This window comes from Semicossyphus pulcher, unplaced genomic scaffold, assembly GCF_022749685.1.
Source record: "Semicossyphus pulcher isolate SPU_LCO1_2020_fin unplaced genomic scaffold, fSemPul1.0.p SCAF_16, whole genome shotgun sequence".
Taxonomy (NCBI): Eukaryota; Metazoa; Chordata; class Actinopteri; order Labriformes; family Labridae; genus Semicossyphus; species Semicossyphus pulcher.
This window is the reverse complement of record NW_027211670.1, coordinates 24990458-25017125: the sequence shown is the minus strand read 5'-3', so window position 1 is coordinate 25017125 and position 26668 is coordinate 24990458. Positions and strand designations below refer to the sequence as shown.

The 26668-nt window shown below is 42.8% G+C and overlaps 2 protein-coding genes across 2 annotated transcripts; both read right to left on the bottom strand.

The window, feature by feature from the left end:
• Nucleotides 1-9457: 9457 nt before the first annotated feature.
• On the bottom strand, nt 9458-14720 carry kcnj2a (potassium inwardly rectifying channel subfamily J member 2a). The gene is made up of 3 exons (XM_069664498.1): nt 14603-14720; nt 12512-12651; nt 9458-12436 (listed from the first exon to the last, which is right to left on the bottom strand). Exon 3 carries the CDS (start codon nt 12405-12407, stop codon nt 11118-11120), a length of 1290 nt encoding a protein of 429 aa, XP_069520599.1. The 5' UTR covers nt 12408-12436; nt 12512-12651; nt 14603-14720; the 3' UTR covers nt 9458-11117.
• Nucleotides 14721-17571: 2851 nt separating this feature from the next.
• Nucleotides 17572-26232, bottom strand: kcnj16a (potassium inwardly rectifying channel subfamily J member 16a). Its single transcript, XM_069664639.1, has 2 exons — nt 26152-26232; nt 17572-20621 (listed from the first exon to the last, which is right to left on the bottom strand). Exon 2 carries the CDS (start codon nt 20609-20611, stop codon nt 19346-19348), a length of 1266 nt encoding a protein of 421 aa, XP_069520740.1. The 5' UTR covers nt 20612-20621; nt 26152-26232; the 3' UTR covers nt 17572-19345.
• Nucleotides 26233-26668: the final 436 nt, after the last annotated feature.

Below are 26668 nucleotides of genomic sequence, written 5' to 3'. Positions count from 1 at the left end.
GTGTCCTGCTCTATAAAAAGAACAAGTGAGGCCAGATTAAATTGTCTAAATGATTCAGCCTCGTAATGATGATGATGATGATGATGGGAGCGCTTCCTAATTGGCTGTTACTGTGTTTGTGCATGTGCTTATCAGAGGATGAGGCAGCAGGGATCTCTGATGTACCATAACGTGTACTTTTCACCCTCTGTGAAACATTGTCACCCTGTTGTGGTCGGCCACTAAAGTCCAAATGACCCCGGTGTTACGCGGCTGCATCGCATCGCTCGCATTCTTTGGCTTTTTTGCCAACCTGACATTCTGGTGGGGGTTTGATAGGCGGATAATAGGAGGATCAGAGCTGGAATTTGTTGAACAAACTGTGGTGCTTTGACTCGGAAACCTTTATTGTTGCTCCACAGAGTCCATTAGCTGCATTCTTCACTCAGGTGAAGCAAAAAGCATGTTTTTTTAAACCATTTTTCTACTCATATGATGTGGTGTTGGATTGTTAAAGTAAAAGAAAGGACAGAAATCACTGTCTGAAAGCACCCTTTAGCACCCTTTAGCACCCTGTTAGCCGAGAGGTTAAAGGCACCAACGAGGAAACACACCTGTCCTTAGTCTCAGTCTGGTTTTGGAAGTTTGTTCCTTATCTTTCCCCGTCACTGTCAATTTCTTTCTTCTTTAATTTCTATCAGAAGGCATTAAATGGCCAAAAAACACAAAACAGAATTTTAAGCAAGAAGCAAGGAGGAAAATCTCTGGCTGCCCACGATCAGTCAGCAGTTTGGATCCAGAGGCAGTCCACTCACGTTGGTCTCTTCAGGTTTTCAGCAGCGTTGTTGTGCAGAGAGCACTGCACGAGCAACCGGATGGTTTCCAGAGGATTATATTGGGAGACAAATTATCTGCAGTGCCAGAAATTAACACCAGAAAAAACACGGTATAAGTAAGTTTTACTTTAAAATCAGTGTGTCTTTGACCCTCTGCAGGTTCACAGGATGTCAGGTGAGGGGGCTGCTAGCTGAGCTGCTGTTAGCTTGTTTGTAGTTAAGCATTTCAGAGTGATTTTGCGATCGCAAATGTGTTTTATGGCCAAACTATCCGCAGATATACACATAAAGACAAAGGCATAATATGTACAAATACATCAAGTGACCGCAGGAGTCTACCATCACCCCGGACTAGTTAAACTGGAAACTAATCATCAGCCAGGTCATCATGAGCATTTACAGTTTAGTGGCCTAACAAATAAAGATTGAATCAACCTGTTCAGCCATTGTTCGTAAAGAATGTCGAGACAGCAAAGTCATAATTTAGTTTCAGATGGTAAGAATGGATCTGGTGGTTTGCAGGAAGAATGGTGGACAATAAACATCAGGATTTAATGAGTTATTAAATTAATTGTTTTGTGTTAAAAGCTATATTCTACACACTCACTGAAACACTGTCAGTTTCCTATCTTGATTTCTACATGTGTTTGACCCGCTCATCACAGTCCTTCCTCCCTTGGCCATGTGTGTCTGACATGTTCAGTATCAGGTTTGGACACATGCATCACGTCTCCTCCCTGCTCCTTGTCTCTGTGTCTTATAGGACTCATCATAAATCGCGGCTGACTGGCAGCTTTGTATCCCGACATGTTTCTGACATTCACCTCGCCTGTCAGCGAGCATGCAGAGGATCATCTCTGAGCTAAATATGAGGAGAACCCCATCTGTCACACTGCAAAGCCCCCCTGCCAGGCTCAGGTTGCTTCACCTGACCCCCCCCTCAGTGTCCCGATAACCTCAGCTTCCCCCACCACCGGGAAGGTCAAGGTTAGCCTGCATGTGCCGGGTTAAAAGTGGGTCTAATCCTGTCTCTGTTTGCAAAACAGACACAACCTCAGGGGGAGCCTCTGGCCCAAATTACCACCAAACTATGCCGGGCATGCTTCAGGTTATATCTGACTTTAAGCAGAATGTAGTTCATTAGGTCCCCGGGGGCTTTATTTTAAAGACTAATAGTAAATAATTTAGCCCCTCCAGGATTTTGCAGCATTTTCTGAGGTTGCTGCGGCCAAAAATGTCTGATTTCACAGCAACTTGTTTGAAAAGTTGCAGTGCAGGTTGCAGTGTTTTGAGGCTTGTTTTTTCTGTGTAACATAAAAACACATCCACTGTTAGCGAGTGGGACAAACGCTTCTATAAAACCATCTATTGGCTGAATGAGCTGTTTGTCTTCTGACATCACTTCCTGTCGATTTCTGTAACAAGATGCCAAATAAAATGTGTAAAAACTGAAGGACACTAAAAGTAAAAAGCCATGAAGTGCTCATTTCTCACAGCACGTGCACATGGAGCGCTCTCCATATGCACAAGGGAGAGTCTACACCTCATCAATTGTTTTAAAGTGCCGCAGCCGCCGAGTACAGGGGGATAACTATCTCACTGTTTGACTAAAATCAGCGCTGACACAAACATCAGTTACAAGTAAGTGCTACAGTAAAAGATGCCCTCTGATGTTTAAACAACCTGCAGATATTTTTTAATACCAAAGACTTTGGTGTCTTAAATGAGTTCACGCACTCGGGGATATTGGACTGTTGGTCAAATTTGCGGGACAGTTGCAGCCATTGGCTAAAATTGCAAGGTCGAGAAAAACTTGGTAATTGGTTGAATTTGCGTGAACGCAACTTTGCAACTTCCTGAAGGGACTGGTGATCATGTGGATTAGTTGACTTTAGGAAGAATTTTCAAACAAGCAGTAGAAAATGAAAGTCAAAGTCGAGGATCGTTTCATTTCTGATAACCAGAACACTACGTCACTGCTGTGAGGACACTAAAGTCAGGGGCGAAGGAGGAAGTACACTGTATGAATCTCTGACTTTTTAAGGAAGTTCTTTACATTCTGAAACAGGACGTTTTGCTGATCTTTAACTTTCAAGGAAACGATCTTGTAGGTCTCATTTCTGAAATATTTCAGTAACCACTGAGACTTTAGACAAACTTTCATCAGACAGAGCTGCAAAACGAACCGCGTCAGACGACTGAGGAGCTCTTTTTGAACCAACTTCTCACTTTTATTTTACTATTAGCAATAACACATGCCACCATGTCGAGATATTACATTTCACGATAACTTTTTCATCATTATAAAAATGCAGGAGCTCAGGGGAGTGGTAGCAGTTCTGTACCCTAACCACCGTCCTAACCGATAAGTTTGGTAGAATCAGTTTGTAGACCAGCTCTGTGTCCAGTGTGAAGCAACCTACGCTAATATTTTGACTTTTTTTCTCAGCTCAACTCTTAAAGATACAAACAGACTAGCTGCTGATATCTTCTCTCAGAACATTGTTCCTGTTTTGCTTCTCTCTCTGAACTGTTTCCATGAATGACTACCTGTGTAATACTCGGCTGTCTGGTTGTGTTTGTGGCCTTGCTGCCAGCGAGCAGATGCAGGAAATGGAGACACCTCTTTGGGGATATGATTCATCTGGTCAGCAGCACAACAGATCTAATTGTGCCTTCAAAGAGGACAACACAGGAGGAAGACAAGCACCAGGAAGGCTGGTTAATTATTTAAGATGTGACATAACAGCAACATATTGTTTTACAAACTTCTGTTTAGCCTATTTAAAAGTAGAACTCTGCATCACATGCTGCACATGCTGCTGCTGCAAGACGTGCGCACGTCCTGAGCCTCTGCGAGTTTGTTAAATGATACTTTAAGACTTTTAGTGCAACAACTCTTGTTCCACACGCTGTGAGCTTCCTTTGACATTGCCTGTGACCTGTTTGTTGACAACACTAACCAGAGATGTAACAAAGCACCCTTCTGTCAACCCCACTGTTCCAGTTTCTGCCATATAATGCCACCAATGTGAGCGGACCTCTGCAGCATGTCAGCTACCCAAAACTCGCGCAGCAGGATCTGACAGAGGCTGACCAAAAATTTCATCAATGAGAGGAAAAATTTCAATGGATGCAAAAGAGGTTTGGGTTCAGCAGAAATCGATTATCTGATGACAGGGGTTTGGTCTGCAGCGGTGACAGTGTTTGGCTTCGCTTCAAAGACGGGTGGCCAGCAGCTGGCTGAGCTTCAAAGTGCAGCTCCGGCGAGAGGCAGTGAGGCGTTTGAAGTCCTCTGGATGATCAGGTCCTCGGAAAATTCCACCGTCTCTCTGCAGGCCTGTGTGGCTGAGGAACACATTATTATATTATCATGATTATTATTATTGTTGAAATGACTACAAGTGCTCCTGGCCCCGAGAATCACTGTCAGCCCTGCATCAGATATTTGTGGTGGTTTTAATATTAGTTATTGGCAAAGATGAGACATGTTCATATTTATTCAAGCGCACACACACGTCTGCTCGGCCAGTGAAGTCTCTAAATGACTCATTTTGGTGAAAGAAAATGTTCAGTTTAATCTGAATCTGCATCTAAATACCTGCTGGAAATCACAGGCCCAACCATTCATAAGGTAGTTGACAGAAAATGTATTTGTCATTGTTGGTTATTTGTTTCATTTGTTCAAAAGCACTTCTGTTTCTCGCTTTTAAAACTGACTTCATATTACATTGGAGGATGTAAAATATATTTTTTTCCACTGTTTTCAATAACCTGCACAGAAACATATTATAGCACATATCATGCTAAAGATGTAAAATAATTAAAAAGTAGAAGCAAACTGAACCACAAACAAGACTTCCTTTGGTCACTAATACAAAACATATCTGCGGCAGTTCTTCAATCATTATGAATTATTAGTTTGAGCGAACCAATGACTTCTTTTGTGATATGAAATTCAACATATTCTTGTGCAAAGAGTATTCACACGTACCTGTGACACGACATTTTGGATATGGACGCTCTAAGGCTGGTTAAGGAAGGAAGGAAGGAAGGAAGGAAGGAAGTTTCTTGTAGTCATATTCGCTCGCAGAATTTTCACAAGACTGGCCGGATGCTTAGACTAAATGTGTCGCTTCTCATCGTTGCTGATGTGACTGACCTCGTCTTTTCAGACCCTGCAGCACAATTTGCATAAAATGGAAAATTTGCCGTTGGAAGCTGTCGTGATTTGTTCATAAAACGCCTTCAAATGTTCATTCAACGGCTTCAGCAGCAGTGCTGTGACCAAGTCATCTTTGCTCAAGTCCCAAGTAAGTCTCGAGACATGCTTGAGATTTGAACCTAATGACTTGAGTCATTTCTACTTGGGCAAGTCAAGTCACGACAAGTCACAGGTTATGTCAAGTCGAGTCCTAAGTTAAGGCAAGTCAAGTCCCGAGTCAAGTCACTTTTTTTCCACCCAAGATCCAGCACTCTGACCTGTAGTATCCGGTCTTTATAAAGAGAAAACACAAGGTGTTAGCAGCTCGTCTAATAATGATATTATTGACCAGTTTATATAACCTGTTCAAAAAGTCTGACAGTGAATTGTATCTGTGTTATCTTGGCACAGACGCAGCCATGATGATGGTCTGCTCTGAGACCGTGTTGAGGAGTAACGAGTACGACTGATGAGGCTTCTCTTTGGGGGCTTTGATGTTGCATGTTGTCATAGCGAGGAGTTTGCCTGACAGACAGTCATCCAATCATGACAGCCACATACCGGGAGCTTTTTGAGTCGTCCAATCATGATTCCCAGTTTGTGCTGCGTACAGACTTGATAGTTACACAGAAACTTGACAACATTAAATTTTATCATTTTATATTTAACAGCTAACATTCAAACTTATGAACACACGCAAGTCACCCGAGTCATCATGCCTCAAGTCAAGTCAAGTCTCAAGTCATTTATTTTTTGACAAGTCAAGTCACAAGTCATCAAAACAGTGTACTGGTAGCTGCACTGTGCGAATTGCTAGCAGCATTCGCCATGACAGATGCATGCAGATGTAAAACCGTAAAGTAAAACACATCGCTCGGCAACGCTCTGTACCTCTCGGAACATGAGCGGCTGTTCACTGTCTCCAGAGCGAACTACGCTCACGCTCTCGTTCATGAGCTGCAAACCGATTCGTTCAGTTCACCATTCACCAAAAGTATGAGCATGTCAGGCACAACACTGTCATCAGACGGATGTGTCGTAATGAGGTGGTGCTCCGCTCGTAGTGAACAGTAGTTTTTCTCTGAACAGAGTGCTTCCAGAGAAGTGAGAGTGAAGCAAAGCAGGACATTTATAAACCAAACAATGAGCTGAAAGTGTCTGTAAAGCTCCCTGAAGCTGCAGTTGTGGTCACTGCTCGTTCATTGACTCCTTTAATGAATTGTTTTCAAACTGAGACTAGAAGCAATATTATTTCACAAACACTTCTTGCAGCCACTTTCAGTTTTTCTCCAGCAGCTGAATTAACACTCACATCACTCAGCAGTCTGGGGCTTGTTCGTATTATTGCCTGACACTGACAATAACTGAAGCCTGCGTGCATTCATTCATCACCAGGTGCTAATAGTGCTGCTTTGTTTCTTTGACCCCACATTATTCCAGATATTATCTGTGTTCCCGTTATTAACGTCCTTTTGTTGTGGAAAGTGTTTCAAACACAGGCGGAAAGTGATTTTTCAAACTGACGCATGAAGTCACTGAAAATGTCGTCATGAGCATTATGATATTACATTAGGAAGTCAGAATTTCCACTTGGTCCAGATGGGTAATAACTCATGTTAAAGTGGGCCAAGGCTTCATCGTTTGTTTGATTCCTGTATTCACGACTGTGTGGAAGCATCTGAGCAGCTCCGGTGGTTTTGTCTGGCTGAGCGGGGGTCCGTGTGAAGCAGGAAGACTCGGCTTCAGCCAAAGACAAAACACTCAGAGGATCACAGGTCTGGACCAGAGCTGGGTCTGTTTGAACGTCAGGTTCCCAGAAGCTCTCGATAAAAGCCAGCGGTTCCGGTTATAGTTCAGGAGCACAGATTGTGTTTGTGTTGCAGGTCCAAGCTTTTTTACTCCTGCATTGTTGTTTCCAGATTACAGTTGTAGCTCTGAGAGTCTGAGCTGGGCTCAATCAGCTGTGCAGCGTGATGTAGCAAACACAAATAAATAGTGATAAAAAGTAAACAGTTTGGATATGATATCTCAGGGGTTTACACTGGAATAATGGAAGTTGGCCTAACATTTACCTTTGGATGTTTACTCCGCTCATACACAGAGTTATTGTTTTCATAAACAGAGCTGCACAATAGAAACACACACGTTCACCTACAGCAGCAAAGCTGCCACGCTGTTACACGGCTTAACAATGTGCCACTATTCTTCCTCTCGGACAGGAAGTAACCTCAATGTGCCTTTTCCTGCTCGCAACTTTAAATTAATAATTCAATAAATAAATGCAATATTAAATGGTGTGACCGGAAAGTAACTCCGTACTTTCCCACAAGTGTCGCCCTTCAGGGACTAACCGGTGCCACCTTCTGTGTTCGGACAAACGCTTTTGTTTGCTCGAAAATAAATAAAGAGGTGGATTTGTGCTGTGCCACCCATATTGTTCCTGTATTTCTTAGATGCCTGTTTGTCTGCATTTGTCTGTTGTGATTTCAAATTATGTCTCATAGAGGAAATATGAAACACAGATCCTGATTATAATGAGCAACTGAAACAACTCTGACTCATTTTCTCTTTCTTCCACTTTCAAAATGATCGAGATTCATCAGATACCGTAACTGCTTTATGTGAGATGAATGGACACACACACACACACACACACACACACAGGGAGAAACACAGAGAAGCTTCATGTTCAAAGCTCAAACTCTGACTGGAGTTCTGACATCAGAAGTTGACATTAGTGTCACTCTTCCTTAATGGTAAACCGAGGAATTTTCCATTCTCTTGGTTTCATGTCCAGTTTTTTCTTTCTGTGCTGCTGAAGAGAAGAAATAGAGCTGTGGAAGTCAAAACGTTACCACTATGAGAAAAAATGTTTCCTCTTTCTCTGCTTTTCAGAACAGATACTTCACAACGAATGACATAAACTCCTTTTGTCTATCATTCATTTACTATCGGTTTATTCATCACAAGAAGCGTCCTGGTTGAAGTCTGTGTTTTGACACCACACTGATAATTAAAGGGATATTTCACATGTATTATAGCAGAGCTTGCCTCTTGGTAGGTGATCTCTTAAAAACAAGCACTGTCCTCTTCTAACCCCTCTTTACTTGTGGCATTTTTTAAGTCAAAGAATGAAATCAGATTGACTGAAATTGATCACTTCTGACCTAAGAGGTCAAACGATCCCGACTAAAGAAAGAGATAAGAGGTGGTGAACATTGAGTGAGCCTTTCTTTGCTTTTTTTGGCTTAAAACAACAAATAGCTTTGGATAGAGCGCTGAGACTGAACCAAAACAGTTCAACTTCAGCCGCGTTAGCAGCTCTGGGAGAGTACACTTAGACACAGCTTGTCTTTGAGCTAAATGCTATCATTAGCATGCTAACAAGGCCACAGTGACAATGTTAAAAAGCTAATGTTTAGCACTTTTGAAGTTAACCATGATCCCCTTATTAGTTTAGCATGTTAGCATGCTGCACAAGATTTTAGGGCAAACCATTTGACAGCCTTCAGTGGAAACCCTAAAAGTCAGCCTCATGGTGGCGCTAGAGGAAAAGTCAGAGGATCATCAAATTCATCAGGATTCATCCTCTGGGAACAATCAATGGCTCTACCAATTTACACAGCAGCCCGTTGTACAGCTGTTGAAATATCTCAACTCAGACTTGCAAGTGACTGACCAAGATTGCAGAGCTTTGGCTAGCAAAGCTAACTTCTCAATTACTATAAAAACCATTGATTAGTGGAGCTTGTTACCGTTGTAGTGCCATACAAATATGAATAATAAGTTGATTTCTTAGTTTATTTTATATGAGTGACTTTACAGTTACTGATTTTATATTTTACACGAGTTTGCTGGTAGAAACACGAGAAATTAACAGTCTATAAAAACATACTTTTCACCTGCAAGCTCATATATTCCTCACAATTAATACTTTAACTTTTATACAATATGCTTCTATTTAAATACAGCTTTGCTATGCTGAGTCAAGGCTTATCATTGTTAAACTAATAGAGCTGGAAGAGGTATTGAGATCAAAAATTTTGTTATCAATACCAAACTCAAAATACTTCATTACAGCTAAAAGGCTTGCATTCATAATTAAAAAGTAAAAGTACACATGAGGTGGAAGTAAAGCACCTGTTGGTGGTAGATAAGGAGGAGGTTTGGGTGCAGCTGAAGTGGATATTATTTCTCTTGTTAATTACATTTGCATATCAAATTTTAAGTAAACTTAATAGTAAAAACTGTATCAAATCAATTTTTAGTTTTATGTCAAAGAAAATTTCAGTTTTTTTAAAAACTTGCAAACATGGCTAAACTTCCTCAAAGCTGTCTTTCATGAGAGACCACACCGCAGGATTCTGATAGTCCACTGACATTTTATTGAAAAAGGAACAATATAATATCATGTACAATATTAATAATAATAATATTAATACAAAAATCTGTACATTCCATTGTTTTGCAGTACATCTGGAAGACTGATACGAAATAACTGCAACAGGGGAGGGAGGTATTTACACATGTAGAAACTGTGGAGCCAGGAGGCCTTTAGTCACTGCTGTTCTTTACAAAAAGATATACATTTGTATTGATGCAAACTCTTGTGCAGTACACCTTCATATGCCGGGGTTACAGTACATTTGGCATAGAACTACCTCTTTTCAAATCTTACATTCTCAAGTGAAACAAAAGCATTACCACAGAGAATGAAAACTCAAGTAGTGTTGATGATGAAGTAGAGTGATCTGTAGTCTGGATGCAGCTAAGAGGGAAAGTGGCATTCAGAGTGTTTAACTTGGAGATGTGATATTTTCAATGTCCAACCGTAACACGGCGTCAGATTCAACATCAGAATGGAGGTGTAGTTCTTTTTGCAAGAGTTCATTCAGGAAACAGACCACTTCAGGTTTGGCCTCCAAACTTTTTTGGCTCAATTTGACTCCGAAAAATTCTTCAAATCTCAACAGGAAACAAATCTTTGTTATAGTTCAGGAAACGCTACAGAACTCTTCTTTATTCTCTTATACAGTAAAGCCTTTGCCACTATGGATGATTTATACATCTTCACTTCACTTGACTTTCCAGATTAAGGCTTGATGAAGTGGCTCAAGATAAGGATGTAAAAAATTATAAACTGTACACACATTCTTGAAAAACAAACCTTATTAAACTCCCTAAAGTTTCTACTTCTCTGTACCAAATCTAGACAGGTGTGTTTTTTAGAAACGCATAACTATGATAATAATACTCTTTGGCATTTTTTATCAACCGTAAAACAAAAGAAGCAACATCATAGCAGCACTTTTAAGAACATTCAGATTCTCATGTGACCCCGGTCTCAGTTTAAATTAATGTTTTTTCTGTCAGTTTGATGCCGTTAATACTACCCTGCTCTATCTCTTGACATAAGCAGGCATGTTTCTATCAGTCTAACCAGCAATGACAAGTCTCTCAGATCAATAACTGCAAAGGATAAAGCAAAAGGTCAGAAATCAGTGCTGTCATGTCGGAGGAGATCGTAGAGGAAAAGTATCTTAACCTTTTGTTGCATACAGAAAGTTAAGTTTCTGTGATGTCTGCTATGAGACCAGCTCATGAACAAATACTCTACTTGTACCTTCTTTGTTCCAGACATCTAAACTTTAGTGTACTCTTTGGTTCTACAAGAAAGCACATTTTTTAACTGTTTTCTAGCAGCACTTGATAACATATTCTATCTACAAAAACAACTCCTTTCTGAAAGCATCATGTTCATGCCGGGAAGAGAAACTGAGACACGCCTGCAAGTCATCCAAACAACCTTCCTCTCTGTCGTCTTGCAGTCACCAGACACTGAGCACACATTCGTGGGGACTTCATTGAGAATTCTTCCTGCAATATGCACTTGGTTCATCATAGTGCTATGTTTTGTCATACTGTATGTAGTCAAAGTTCACACTGACTCCTACATACAAAGTCCTAAACCTTGCCGCTTCCAACAGCAGTACCATTCGGCTCGTCCTCTATCCAAGGCCCAGCTCGGCTCGCTGACTCTCTTGGATCAGAGAGGTGATTTTAGTGAATCCCTCACAAGAGGTCTGAGGTCTGAATAGTCATATTTCTGATTCTCGTCTCAGAGGCCGAGGCTCTAGCGGCACTGTGGCTTGGCTGTGTTCGTTCTCTGAGATATTGTCTGTCTGGGTGCCGTCTGGCCCAACGCTGCCCCCGTTACCCTCGTCAGTATCCTCTTTGTTCTCCAGTGCCATCTCATTTTCGTAACAGAAGGAGTTGGAGTTTGAGAGAATGTATTTTTTCTCTGCTAGGTCTCTGGCGCTGCACAGCGGGGTGCTTGGCACCTCGTATGTCTTATGGAAGCGGGAATAGTCCACCTTGTAGTAGTTCTTTTCCTCAAAGAGTACAGGCTCAAACCGATGACCCCAGAGGATCTCGCTTGCAACGTAGGAGCTGCGGCACTGCGTGGTCATGGCGGTCGCCTCCACCATGCCCTCTAGGATGACCACGATTTCAAAGTCAGAGGTTTCGAGGTCCTGTTTGCTCATGTCGTAGAAGGGACTATCCTCATCGATCTCGTGAACAATGGTGATTGGGGAGACCAAGAAGATGCGGTCGACTCCACTGTCAAAGCCAACATCTATGTCCATCTGGTCGAGGGGTATGTACTCCCCCTCCGCCGTCGTTCTGGATTTCAGAAGTTGTGCCCGCACATGCGCCTCGACAAGGTGGCTCTTCCTTAAGTTGCCCACACGCCACATCAGGCAGAGCTTGTTGTCCCTCATGGCCACTGTGGCGTTGTGGCTAAAAACCAACGTTTCATTCCTCTTTTTGGGCTTTGCCATCTTTGCCATGACAGCGCCAATGATGAAGGCGTCAATGATGCATCCCACAATGCTTTGGAAAACCACCATGAAGACAGCAATAGGGCACTCGTCTGTCACGTATCTGTAGCCATAGCCAATAGTAGTTTGAGTCTCAATGGAGAACAGGAAGGCAGCAGTGAAGCTGCTGACATTGGAGACGCACTTCTGGGTATTATTATTATTTTCTAAGTCCCCGTGGAAGATGGCAACCAGCCAGAAGACGCAGCCAAAGAACAGCCACGACAGGAGAAAGGCCAGGCAGAAGATGATGAACATCCACCTCCAGCGGATATCCACGCACGTAGTGAAGATGTCAGCCAGGTACCGCTGACCTTTCTCGCTCACATTGATGAACTGCACGTTGCAGTGACCGTCTTTCTTTACAAATCTGCTTTGCGGTTGGTGCCTCGTGTGCACCTTGCTCTTGCCGTTCCCGTAGCCATTGGGCACTGCCATAGTGGCAAGCTTCATGCCGTCCTCCTCTGATGACACAATGCTGTAGCGGCTGGCTCGCACGCTTCCCATCACCTCAGTCTGGGAGGGCTGTGCTGCTTCTGCTTTGGAAAACAGTCTGAGTTTCTGGAAAAAGCGTTGGAGAAACAGTTTTGAAACGCTAAGGGGGGACCGACTCGGAGAGGAAATGGTGACAAAGTGAGGCGGGCTGAAGGGACGCCTCTTCAGCCTCACTGGCCCCTAGATGGTGTGCAACAGGAGGAGGATGAAGTGGTCACTCCTCTTTCATCAGCTGACTGGACCTCATCAAGTTCATCTGCAAGAAAACAGAGACAGAAGATGTCTGTTAGTCAAACCAGTCCCAGGTAGATCAGATTCACTTCTTTATAAAAATCATGTTCAGGACATTCAGTGGCGACACTGTAAATGTAAAAGTTCAACCTCCAAGTAACTTCATGTTGAATTCACTCGTCTTTGACTTACATCACCGTACAGTCAGATTTGCATGCAGCCTGAGAAAAACCATCAAAACTTTATACCCCGGGTCAGCAGAGCTCGCCCGACTGTGCCAACAATATTTCATCCAGTTATGACGAACAAAAACAGTCATATTTAACCCCGATGTAACATTTCAACTTTCACTGAGAGAGGCCACCCTGTAATTGCGCTCAGGTCCCGTTATTGGTCATTTACAAAGTCGACTTGTTTTTCTTGGCTGCCCTGCACTGACTGATCGTTTCTTTGCTGGATTGTGGGTTACAGCATTTCTGCAGGATCCCATGGACTGATGGTTCCAGTTAAAAACTTAAACTGACACAACTTAGCTATGAAGATCATTTCTCTTGTCATCGTTTGAATTATTTCCTGCAAGAGACTAAAAAAGTACTGCAAGTTATATAAATTGAACCAAAGAAACCAGAAGTCTGGATTCACATTATGTCTGCAGTTTTGCTTCATGGTGCATTCTTAATAAATATTTTCACATGCCTTCTTAAAATCAAAAAAAGATGGAAGATGGTTTGCATGTAAAGCTTAACTTTGAAGCAGCTCTGTTGTCGTCAGAAAAGTCAGTATTTAAAGTTCGTATTGATCAGTGGTATTAATGACATCATGTCAGCCTCACATGTTTAGTGTAACAGGTCTGTTCTGTAAAGAAGCTCGAAGGGAAAGTGTAAGCTTTGTCTTTGTCTGTGCAGACGAGATGCACAGCTTGTTGACTCTCAGAGTGTCAGTTGGGATTTCTCCTCTCATGCTGCAATAATAGCCGTCCTGTGAGGATTCTCCTGGCACAACTAAAACACCACTCATTAGTTTTGGCTGTCCTAGCAACAGAGACTAAATCGACCTGCTGCTGCACTCTCTCTGTGTTCTCTCTTTTTGTTGGTTTGGACTTTTCTTAAAGGCATGAGGGTTAAAAATGGAGACGCTCAGTGAATAGTGAAAATGCTAAAGCATGAACACAGACTATGTGATACGACCACAGCTGCAGGTTACTGACTCATACTGTAGTTTCATATCTGCAAGCAAAACTGGCTGATGCAACTTGTCTTCGAGGTTTTTACATTCGGTCCACGTGTAATTGCACATTGCAGGTTCCACAACAACTACTCGAGCAAGTAGCATCTAATTCATGCACAACTGCTCTTAATGCTTGATGATGCTGTATTGCTGAGCAATGTGAAGTCTGTCTCAGATGATCTAAGCAGCTGGTTTCCTTCCTTTTTTCAAAGATTAATTTTATGCAGCTATAAATCGATACTCTGTTTTTAAAACGAGCAGTCCTCCGAGGGCTTGTAGTAAATTTGACAGAAGAAAACATTGAACAGTACGTGAGTGTGAGGAGACAGAGCTGCCCTCAGAATGCACCAAATGCCAGCGACAAATGTTAACAGGTGCGAGGGGGAAAAAAGGAGCAGACTTCTGATGCAATCATTCACACACACCCTTCAGACTGAGACACACAGGCACGTTTCAGTCCAAACTCACGCCACCAGAAATAAGAACGTGTGTCGAAATTGTAAAATAAGAGGAGAGACCGGATAAAGTGAAACTTTTGGCGGGCCATCTGACAGTAGTTGCAGCAGATGTCGTGCGTAAAAGGCAGGAAGTTGGCGCGTCATGGAGAATTGAGTAAAGCAACACTTAACTTAATAAGAGCGGTTTGCCAAACGAAAACAGTTCTGACATGCGCAAAGCACTTTAAGGGCATCAAACTCTTATCAAAGCTTAGGAGGATTAAAAGAAATGGCTCAAACGGTTTCCTCTACCTGTTGCTCATTTGTGGACCGGTTGGATGCAGCTTGCTGAAATATAATCCAGACGTAATCTCCGCGTCGTTTCCGCGCGCTTGTTATTTGTTTTGGCTGAAAAAGTTTAAGTGTGAAACTCCCCTCACATCTCTGGAGGACCGGTCTCAGTAATGTGCCTCGCGATGAGTTTCCCCAAAGCATTTTAAACGACACACACCGGCACGTCCCGCCCCCATGGCTGCGCGAGCGGCCAATGGAGAGAGGAGGGGAGCGCACACTGAGACAACAGGCGCAATTATTCTGTGTTTTTGTGTAATTCTGTGCGTTTGATCAATACGGCTGATGGGAACAGAACGCGCCATGGAAGTAATGCGAGGCAATGTGACACTCATTGAGCGATGATACGTTAAATCTCAACACGGGGTTTGATAGAGACAGCAGGAGGGAGGTCAAAGGGTTCAAAAACTCAAATATAAACCAAAATACATCTTACAAGAAGCATTAATAAAGTTAAATATAAGAAATACTAGTACTACTTAATAGATTTATAACAACATACTGGTTAAATTGTGTATAAAGGGGGTCCAGCTGTGCAAAAAAAAGTTAAAATTACTATAAAACTTTTCCAAAATAAACACAAGCTACAACTTTTAACATGAATGAGCAGACTAAATTAAAACAAAACAGGATTTTTCCCAGAGATCACTGCCAAAATCTTTTCTTCTAAAATTAAAAACGTTCACAAAAAGTTTGCTTCTGTGCTTTTCCCCACCTGCTGCTGAACGTGTGCAGACCACACCTCCCATCGGCCTCTTTTTACTGATATCCATTGTTTTTATAGATCTTATTTTTTTAATGTGGGTATGGAAAATGTGTTCTGTCGGAAAGAATGACTCACTCAATAAAGGCCTACATGCCTGTATTATGATATGACTGTCTTTCTCCACTGAGCTATCAAGTTGCTCTGATGTTTAGACTATGCATCTGTTGCCCTATAATTTTGGGTCAGGCTGAAGCTGTGTTGTCGTAAAGCCGTTGACTAAATCATTCTTCCTGCTCACTAATTCATCCTAAACATGAATCAACTGCTACACGTTTTCCTAAATGGACTTTTGAACTGCCGGTTTTCCCCCCATGCGAGCTTTATTTTTAGTTGTGGTTATTTATAGCAGCACGTATATTTAGCCCTAACCACCTGTGTCAGTGAACTGTGCGCGTTGTGTGTGTTTGCTTTCCATGCCCAATTTCCAGCAATAAAGAGAGCGATGCATGCAGGAGCCAGTGCTGCGTGTGGACCACAAGGTGGAGAGCTGGAGACTGGAATTAAACACTGATAACCACACACACACACACACACACACACACACACACACACACACACACACACACACGGCTCTGTGAGCAGGAAGCCGACAGAGGAGGAGGAGGGGGCACTCAATCTGAACTCATGCAGTTTATGTCACTGCAGAATCTGGAGGTTTAACATGAAATATGTAAACATGGAGGGACATTGATGTTCATACCAGATAAATTAGCATCATTTATTTGCAATAGGAGTTTTTTCCTACATTTGAGTGCAGATGAGCTTTTAATTAGGCTTTAAGATTAATTTCAAACCCATTTTTGCTCTTCAAAACTCGACACGCAGCATCCGTTTGCACGAGTCCTCCGAGTTAAACGACAATCATGTTCTTCTTTTTACGTTTTGATGAGCACGAGGACGGACCGACGTGTGCTAAAGGCTGTATTGAGAATAAATGTGACTGTACTGCCGGTGGTCAACTGTGTCTCGTTAACAAACTGTTCATGTGGGCAACAGTGATTGAACACGCACTGATTGGCTGTTTGAAGCAGATCTCAGGTGACCAGCAGGAGCTCGAGGACGTTATTGTTGCTTATACTTTGGCTTTTGCCTGCACCGAACAAACACGACATATTAGACAAAACACAAGTAAGGTACCACCAGTGCCGTATTTCTAGTAGATACAAGATTTAAAGTTTTTCAAACTTTATTGATCTCCAAGATGTAAAGCTGGTGTTTAAATGTTTAAACTGGCTCATACGCCTCTCTGTGAAAACATCAACAGATTACAGACTTTCAGCAGATCCACCAGCGCAGCTTCACGGTGCCATTCTGCAGAACATCTTTTGCTCAGACAGCTTTTTGTGGTGAAAGGAACAAAGTCTTGGAACTTGCGTCCTGATCATTTGAAATTGCTGCAAACTTTTAAGAGAGAGACAAACCTGCACTCACTTTAAATGTAATGATTTTAATTTGTGCTTAATTATATCTTGTTGTATTTAATGTATTTTGTCCCCATCAAATAAACCATAAATAAATAAATACTGTGTCAGTCAGAGAATTGTAGAGGAGCTGGTACATGGGTTTTGTTACTGTCGATAGGAGCCAGGCTGCACGGTGGTACAGTGGTTAGCGCTCTTGCCTCACAGCTAGAAGGTTCCAGGTTTGAATCCTGGTTCGGATGTAGTGGGCCTTTCTGTGTGTAGTTTGCATGTCCTCCCCGTGCATCTAAAGACATGCTTGTTAGATTCTAGGTGTGAATTTGAGGGTGAAAGGTTGTCGGTCTCTGTGTGTCAGCTTTTTCCATCAGATGTACCCTCTTGCCTCTCCAGTCACAGCCGTGCGTGCCGGGTCAGAAGCCGTCCACAGTTGATCCACAGTGTCACGGTCTTGAGCCTGTCAGGTGCCTGAATAACGTCATGAGCTTTGATTGATCTATTCTGGATGGATGAGACAAAGAGTACATGTTTGTGATTGGATTAAAAAGTGATGCAAACAGAAGCAGCACGTTACAAAGAAGCATCTGGTTACTTTAGTCTGTCTGGTTAGTTGACATCAAAGTGACCTTCCCGCTCTGAGCTTTTTGTTCTTGGACAGGAACCAGGATTCGTCAGGAGTCGAGAAATACAGGATTAAAAGAGGGAGTGAGGAAACAAACAAGGCGCTTACACGTCACTTTATTGAAATGAAGACACTGTTATTGACCATGAAAGCCACAATGTTTAATATTTTATAAAAAATCCTATGACATATAGACGATATCAGGTTTGATGACCCGGCTCTGAAAGGCTCGACTTTCTGCTAGTTACTGAACAAATGTGATTCCACCACCACAAACAAAGAAAACCTTTTTACATGTTTTTCATTCAAACTCTGCAGACTTTACTCACAACAGGGGACATTTGTGTTGTTTACTATAAGCTTTGTCCCGCCCTTCATCTTAGAAATATGTCTGAGTGAGACAAAGTCATGTAAAACAAAAGGTAGGGGTTTTGTGTTTAACTAGGTAACATTCTAAAGTTTTGGTTTCTTCTGGCATCCCCAGTTTCTTCACTAAATCTTTACACTTTTAAAAGAATATAAAAACAGTTGAAGAAACAACCTCTCCCTCGAGATTGAAATTGACCTTTTGACCTTTAGACAGCAGTTTACATTTCAAAGTATAAAAACAATTTTCCACCTACTTAAACATCTCGTCTTTCATTGTTTTCACTCAAGTCTACGATAACTTTAATCTGAGTATTACAATTTTATTTCAAATTAAACCCCACTGTACACTATTGGTTTAGTATTCTATTTATTCTATAGCTTTTAATCATCAAAGTGACACTTTCCCCGGGTGTGAATAGTTCATGTATACACTAATCCAGGGAATTACCGGCAGTTAACAAGCCGCCATTACTGTGGTGGCGTCTCCCTACAACAAGCTGTCCTCAGAAGTGAACAATTTCCTACATTCACCGTCACTTCTGGGCCTCTCTACATGTGTGTTGGTGAGTGTGTCCAGACCCTTGTGAGATGCTTCCCTCTGCATCTACTCTGTTGTTTTGCTCTGCACTGGGCCCCATTCAGACCGGCAAACATGGCGAAAGACCTGCTGTTGGACAGGTAGGTGCCTCAAACCGGGTAGGACAAGCTAACCGGCGGTTAGCATGCTAGCACAAAGGTAACCGTGATGCTGTCGGTGTTAGCTTGGCGAGCCCAGGAGGAGGGGCCCAGTTTGAATGTGCAGGAAAAATCCGACTTATTATACCTTTTAAAGGTAGCTGTAAAAAGTTCCGATTACATTAGTGAGAAGTGAAAAAACAAAGGAAAGCGTATCGAAACATGAATAGAATCTTCTAAATCTACGCCTGCTTTATAACTACACGTCTGCTCTGTCCGTTCATGCTTCGTTCCAAACACTCTTGTTGTCGTTTACAGTTTGGGTCCGCTCTGGTGTCCTAGAGGTTTAGGCGACTTCATTTGCAGTCATCGTCGGAGCAGCCCACACAGTGGAGTTGCACAGCTGTGCCCCCCATCAGTTTTTTTGGTCCGTTTTTATTTTACAAAACACCTAAAAATAAAAAAAAAAGACAAACAAGCGCCAACCCCTCCTCCACAATGATATCACATCCAGAGCAGTGTTTCATTCAGGTCATAGTCATATGCCCATTCGTCACACACCTCCTAAACTCAGTTCATAAGCAAATGTCAAAATGCTACCACACTGAACTTAAGCCGGAGATATACAGCTAATAAAGCAAGTATATCTCCGGCCTTAAATGGTGAGTAGGGTAAACGTTATGTGTGCTACACATCAGAATGTTGGTATTATCATGTAGAGTGTGCTAGCATCCTGACATCAACATAAAGCTGAAAGCACAGCTCTTCCCAAGTAGCCAGTGGCGCAGCGCTGCCGTCTTTAAATGAGAAGGTGGAGCCCTTTGATGTAGCCTCGGAATAGACTCAAGCTGCTTTTATATTTCTGAACTTGTAATGTCATTTGGCAAAGTCAAAGTGTTTTGATGCCCACCGTCTGCTTTAGATGTTGAAACTGTCGGTTCAGGGCGACTGTCATTCACAAGTTCCACAGTTACCTTTGGGGGTTTCAGAAGTTTTTCTTCGTGATTTTGCCGGTGTAACCTCGGAGAGGGACGTGGGGAAGATCTGGGTGAAATACGAGGGGAATGTCGAGGGGAATGACGAGGAGAGGGCCTCAGCTGCTTCTTATGTTCGTACTCCTCAGCGCTGACCTCAGGCACCAGAACCTTAGCCGTGTGATTGAACAAGGTGTAATCCACCCTGTAGTTCCTCCTGCTGACTCTGATCATCTCCTGGAAGAGCTGACCCCAGAGGATTTCAGCTGGAGTGTATGAGGTTCGGGTCTGATGCAGCATACCTGTGGAGTCGTCCGTGTAGGTAAAAGACACCACCAGCTCAAAGTCCGATTTCCGTAGATCTGCCAGACTCATCTTGAACAGAGGGCTGCCGGGTTCGATCCTGTGGGAGATGGTGGTAGGAGTTACCAGGGTGATGTCCCTCTGCTGGATGAGCAGATCTTCGTAGGTCACATCCAGTTTCCCTGTGGCATGCACCGTTGAGCGGACAATCTGAGCAAGAGCAGTCCCCTCCACGAGGTGATGCCTGCGGAAGTCCCCGACTCTCCAGGAAAGACACAAGTAACCATCCCGGAGATTGATGACAGCACTGTTACTGAAGCCCACCGTCTGTGCCCTCTTTCTGGCGGAGGCCATTTTTGCAACAACAATTCCAATGACAAACGTGTCGATGAAGCAGCTGATGACATCTTGTATAGTGACGACGATGATGGCAATCATGCAGTTCTCAGACATTCCTCTGAAACCGTAGCCTATGGTGGTTTGGGTTTCAAGGGAGAAGAGGAAAGCAGCTGTAAAGCTGCGCACCTGGTACATGCAGGGCTCATTTGTGTGGTTTTGGATATCACCGTGAGCGAGAGCGATGACCCAATACTGGATGCCGAAGAAGAGCCAGGAAAGGATGTAAGACAAGGCAAAGATCAGGAACATCACCCTCCATCTGATCTCCACCAAGGTGGTGAAGATGTCGGTCACAAAGAGCAGCCACTCCTCGGGAACGTGGCGGAAAACGACATTACAGCTGCCCTCTTTACGTATGTATCGACGTTTCTTTGGTTGAGGGCCATTCTCAGTCTTCACACTGACGTCCTCAGTAGGACTCACTGATGTATACTGTTTGTGCATCTTTAAGAGTCTGTGGAGGAAAAGAAACAACATTAAGCAGTTTTATCCAACATCATTCACTTAAATATCAGGCATCATAAACAGAGCGTGAGAGTGTTTATGCTCAACACTCGTATCTGCTGCAACGTTTTTTTACTACTGGTGGGCACCAAGTCAGAAATGCTTTTATGTTCGGTACATCAGACATGGTTCCAAAGTTCCTTGGTTGGAGTCTTAGCTTTGGTGCTATCACTTGCAATTATTTACCCTGCAACCCGTGTGTAACTCGAACCCCGATCAGCGTCCCAAATCTGTCCCAAATGTTTTGTCATTGTAAACTAGGAGACATGTAGTATCTTGTTCTGTTGTTCAGCCGACCCAAAACATTGAGAGGAGGTCGATCGAGTAATGCAGGTCATGACAACAGCAGCAGACAGACGGGGCCGAACAGAGAGCTGTCTGATCTCTGACCCACATGTGGAGCTCCACGTTTGCTTCACAAATCTGACACAGAAATGCACATTTTCTTCTTCTTTCTTTAGCTTCTGCACCAACATACATTTATTTATAGCTAATATCTCTTTTAGAGCAAATGGAGCCAAAGACCGTAGATGTGCTGTAGTGTTGCATACATGTAAAGAAATAAGTAGTTTCAGAACAGCTCAGTTATCGACTCTGCAGCCAGTTTGTGAGCTACAGCTCAATTTGATTAATTCTACTACTGATTGACATCTTACATTTGTGTGTTTCCACAGCTGGAAAAGGAAATGACTAAAACAACCGGGTCAACAAAAGAGTGCTCTCGGAGGGCTCTTACTAAACGGGTCTTGCCCATTTTCCGACTCTTTCTTCCCGCTGGTATTATTAGAGGAAACAATTTCAGCAGTCTTCATGTATCAGAACTTTGGCTGAACACTGAAAATCTCCGACCTCTTCCTCTCTCTCCTGCAGCATCTCATATAAATGCACAATAAGCAGCACTTTGTTAACAAGAGCAGTCGGACGAGTCGAGGGAATAAAGGTTATAATTTCATTCACGTTCCCCCCATATTTTATTTTTTTTTATCTGTGGTTGGATTGCTCTCGAGGTGTATTTTTAAGATAGCAATCCAGGAATGTTTAGCGTACATTATTTTATTTATTTTGCGTCTTTGCGCTGTGTCGATACGTGATCGTAATGGGGATGCTGCCTGGAGATACGAAACCTGCCTTCTTGCTTGAGCTGCTTTTTAATGAATCTTTTCTCCTTGTATACCAAACCAAGTTCACCTAAGATGTAACACATACATGTACTCTAAGAATTGTTAGCATAATAATCAAACTCAAACGTTTTGGCCACAGAACTGTGTAGAAGGATTTCTTTTGCTGCAGTAACATTAAGCTATCAATCATGATGTTTCCATTCAAAGGTTTCTGTTGTGATGGCCCAGGACCTTTTTTTCTGGTTGGAGGTTAAAGAGCTGTCAGAGGGCCAATAAAGGAAGCGCCACAGCGCTGAACTGGTCTAAGTTAGCAGAGGAAAAATGAATGTGGAAACTGGAATAGTGTCACGGTGCGATCACGGGCAGAGGAAGGATCAATCACAGCCAAACCACTGAGAGCATCCTCTACGCCCAAAACAAATGGGGTTTGAATCACCGCTATCTGACTGAGTGAACTGGGCTCCACTCAGACTCCACTTTCTCCTGGCTACAGCCGGCGTCCACGCTGCCAGACTGTGGAGCTCGCTCCATGAGCTCATAGAAACAACGTCCTGTTAGCTTCCCATAATCCCTCCTAAATGCCCTGGTATAGAGGAAGGGAGAAAAATGCAGCATCCGACTGGAAAACCAAAGGATGCAAGTGACTGCGGCACGCATTGTTAGCAGTTTGAAAACAAGCCTCTCTCTGCCACACAGAATAAGACGTGTGTGGAAATGCAGCTTACTGTACTTCCTCGTACCAAAGAGTTGTTGTTGCTGCAGTTATTAGTCAACAGTCAAAGGATTGTTATTATGGCGTCACCTATCAACAAAGTTATTTTTGGCTCTATAGATTGCAAAGAGCGCAGTCTGACAGGGCCCTCGGCCCTTTGCCCTTTGTCATCCCCACTCGCTCTCTTCCCCTGTTTCGCTCGAATAATAAGATCCCATAACTTGTTATTAAGCACTATAATAATATCAAATCCTTTTTCGGTTGCCAAAATAGCTGCAAAATAAATGACAGTCCCTTTCAGCCTCAGCTGCTGTCACTTATCTTCTTGCACAGTCTAACTCTGCAGACTAAAGAGGGATGCACAGGCCGCCCTGCAGACGTACTTACTCTGACAAAGAAGGTGAATTAATTAATAAAGTTTGAGCCCTTCAGGGATCTTAAAGGGCCAGTTCACCGATTTCAACCTCAGTCCTACCATGCTCTGTTGGGGAGCTAATGCCATTATGCAACTATTATTCTCTGAGCCTTTAGAGGACGCTATCCGCTTCTCCAATGAGCCCTGGAAAACCTCCGTCAGACGAGTTAAACGCGTCATCTGGCGGAGGTCAGGGAGCTCGCTAAACTACACTTCCTCAATCTAGGACGCCGCCTCCGATGTCATGTCTCGTTCAAAATTCATTCGTCAGGTTTGAAATGTCGACTGCAGACCTGAAGATGTTTTAGACGATCCACCGGTATATTCTCGTCGTATTTTGGATTCTGTCCCGCTCTGAGTCATTGCCCGCAGTCGTATTTCACTCCAGCGTCTCTCGCTGGGCCGTTCCTTTCAGAGGGAGGGGCGCAATGCATGCTGGGTGTTGTAGGAATGTAGAATGTGCGAAACCACGAGCTGTTTGTACGACTTTCTCCACAGCTATGGCGCCAACTTCAAATATCATTGCTATACATATAAAAATAATTTACAATACTTTAAGAATATTCTATTATTATTGTCAACTCTTCAATAAATACACATTCTCCTTTTTTAACTTGATTTACAAGCTATCAGAGTGATTTTGAAAAGAGCTTCTGGGCCATGAGAAGACACTTTGATCCACACTGAATGTTTCTTAAATGATTCAAGATACTGAGGAGGAATTTTTCACCCTTTGTCGTCTGTTTGATAAACTGTATGAAGAGCAATCTAAGTGTAAAATATCCTGCGTATTTAAAGGCTTTGCTCGTTAAGTCATTGTGGTTTAACACACTGCGCGGCCCTGCTCGTCCCCTGTGTTGTGTTGACCCACTAGGTTGAGCTGTTTTCTCCACATCCACTCTCCCCCTCTGAGGAGCTTATGACCTGAAACAAGCAGCTCTGTGTACAAAACAAGACATCACACAGAACAGCCTCTTACAACCAAAACACATCCTGACCTTTGGCACAAAGTTTGCGCTGCACTTTCTGTGAACAAAGCTGCGATACTTTATATTCCTGAGGTTTGAGTCGTCGTGTTTCTCTCAGAGTGTCCCTTTGTGCTGAGGGTCCGTCACCCACTGCTGACAAGAGGATGAACTCTGGAAACAACTTAGGCAATTGGCTTGTTTCCCCTCCTGCTCGGGGCACTTACAACTCCATTACATGCTCACTTACTGCAAATGACATTGTGCCACCCATCTGTGGTTCACTGGAACAGAACTGTGTACATGAGTGGCTCGTTTTAAATCCGCCCCGGAGCCTTCTGCCACCTCTAATGACCTTCAAAACCTCCACGCTGCAGAATATTTCCATCTTAACAAGTCACTGAACCTCTCACTCACTTGTTAAATGAACTGTTTGCAGCAGCAGTAAGATGACTTTAAATGTCAAACCTGTTGACATTGATCTGCACTGGATGTCCAGAGGTTTGTTTAAAGTGCAGGCTAAAGGCCGGAGTCTTATATTTTCCGTCCTGCAGGTTAATATTTTATCCGAGCTTCAAAGGGCCAATCGGACCGGAACACGTTTGGTTTGGTTTTGCTTCATCAGAAAAATCTGAATGCTGCTTTTAAAGAGGAAACAATGAGACGCTCTTAAACGCGACCTTAGATTTCATGTCTATCAGCGTCTTCAGCTCTCTTTCTGTCCGCACCGGGCTTTTGTTTGACTTTAGATCGTCTGATTTCCTGAATGATTCCTCCTGAAGATCAGTGTGACCCTCAGAGTTACCAGTCCTGCATGCATCACTGTTTAAAAGATCAATAGTCTCATATTTATGAAACAGAGTCAGTCCTGTTGTGTCAGCAGTGATGCTGCCTCACACGTTCACATATTATTCTCCTTTACACATTTCACCTGTTTTTAAACAAAGTATAGAAAGCTATCTGCCTGGTCCCTCCGCAGGTGTCCAAAGAGTCTCAAAAATATGAAAACAAATCTCTTTTTTTCCTGTTGTGCAGCGTCAATTTCCAAATGTTGCATTTCACTTGAAGGTTTGTTTTTGCACCTGCAGGATTAAAGTCTTTACAAGGGCGAGAGATGTAGTATGTCGTTGTAGTATGTGGGCCACAGTTTGAGTCCTGGGCGAGACCAAGAGTCAGATTTAAATTATTTTACTTTTAATTATTACTTTTATAGTTCACTTGGTCTATTGTATTTAAACCAAAACCAGGACCATTTTTTCTTGCCCTAACTTAGTAGTTTTGTTGAATAATATTAAAAAAATGTGTTTTTGTTAAATTTTTGCACCAAAACGACTCGATTAGATTTAGGAAAACATGGGGCGCTGGTTTAGCTCAGTTGTTAGAGCAGGCGCCCGTCATACAGAGGCTGCAGTTATCATCGCACTGATCGCAGGCTCGACTCCTGGTCTGCCGATCATTCGGTGCATGTCGTCCCCCACTCTCTCCTCCCTCTCATCAATTAAAGAAGAATTTAAAAAAAAATAAAGATCTAGGAAAAGATGAAGGTTCGGGGTAAAAATTATACTGGTTTATAAATCTGTTTCACACGGTACAGGAACAGCAAGCTCCTTTCTGAAGTTATTAGAGCCACCAACATGTAATGCAGTCGTTCTTACTGACATGTAAAAGCTGTCCTGTGGGCGCATGAAGTTTATAGCAAAAGGGAAAACGTGTCCGTATTTCTGCAGCTGGCATCAGACCACATTATTAAAGAAGTGCACGGTAATAAAAGCTGCATTGTTTTGTTGTCTCCTCAGATTTGTTTGTGAAACATGATCACAAACATCACCTATCTCCTTGACCACATTGTGTTGAGTTGTTTTAACCATTCAGGCATTGTGTTACTGCAGCTCAGATTACTGATTGTTCTGCTCAACACAAACTCTACTTACTGGTTGCTTCAGATTTGTATCAGCGTAACAACCGGTGACCTCTTATTTCATATTCAGTTAACATTTGTTTTAGTGGCAGAGGAAGTTATTCATTAGCCCGTGTTTGACGAATAAGCCTTTATAAGAACATTGCAGTTAATATTTTCCAGAGTCAAAAGTAAAATCAGGACAATTTTTAGTATCTAAAAGTCCACTAAAGTCCACAGTCTGATGAGAATACTATACTATATACAAACATGATACGTTGTTTGTATCCCTGTTTAGGTTTCTTACAGATGTCATTAAATTCCTGATCTGCACAGGTGTAACAGAAAAACAGATTTCACAGACCCCTACCTTTCAGAAGAGCTGAAGCGTCCGCAGGAGTGCGTGTGCCTGAGGTGAAAGCTCTCTGCGCGGCTGTTACAGTATCTCAGCGGTCACCTGCTGGAATGAACCAGCCCACACGTCAAAGCAAAAACTAAAGATTAACACCTCCCTGCAGCATCACATGGTGTCACACGGACAGGTGAGTGTTTGTGTTTCTCACTGTTAGTCTGCAGGGTGATGTGAATATGCATGAGTGTGTGGTGGGGGTGAGATTGTGTGCACATGCAGATGTTTATTGGGCTTAAATACAAGTCAAATTCTTTTATCTAGATGTTGATGAAATGGGTTTCTGATTTTGACGTAACAGCTGCAGTCGTCTAAACCATGCACAGTTTCTGTTGTGTTTCCTGTCCTACTGGAGGTCCTGGTTTAAAACTATTGTGTTGAGTAGCTTGAGATATTGTCAAGATAAACACTGATCAGCCATAACATCATGACCACCTGCCTCATATTGTGTAGGCCACCAAAACAGGCCTGACCCGTC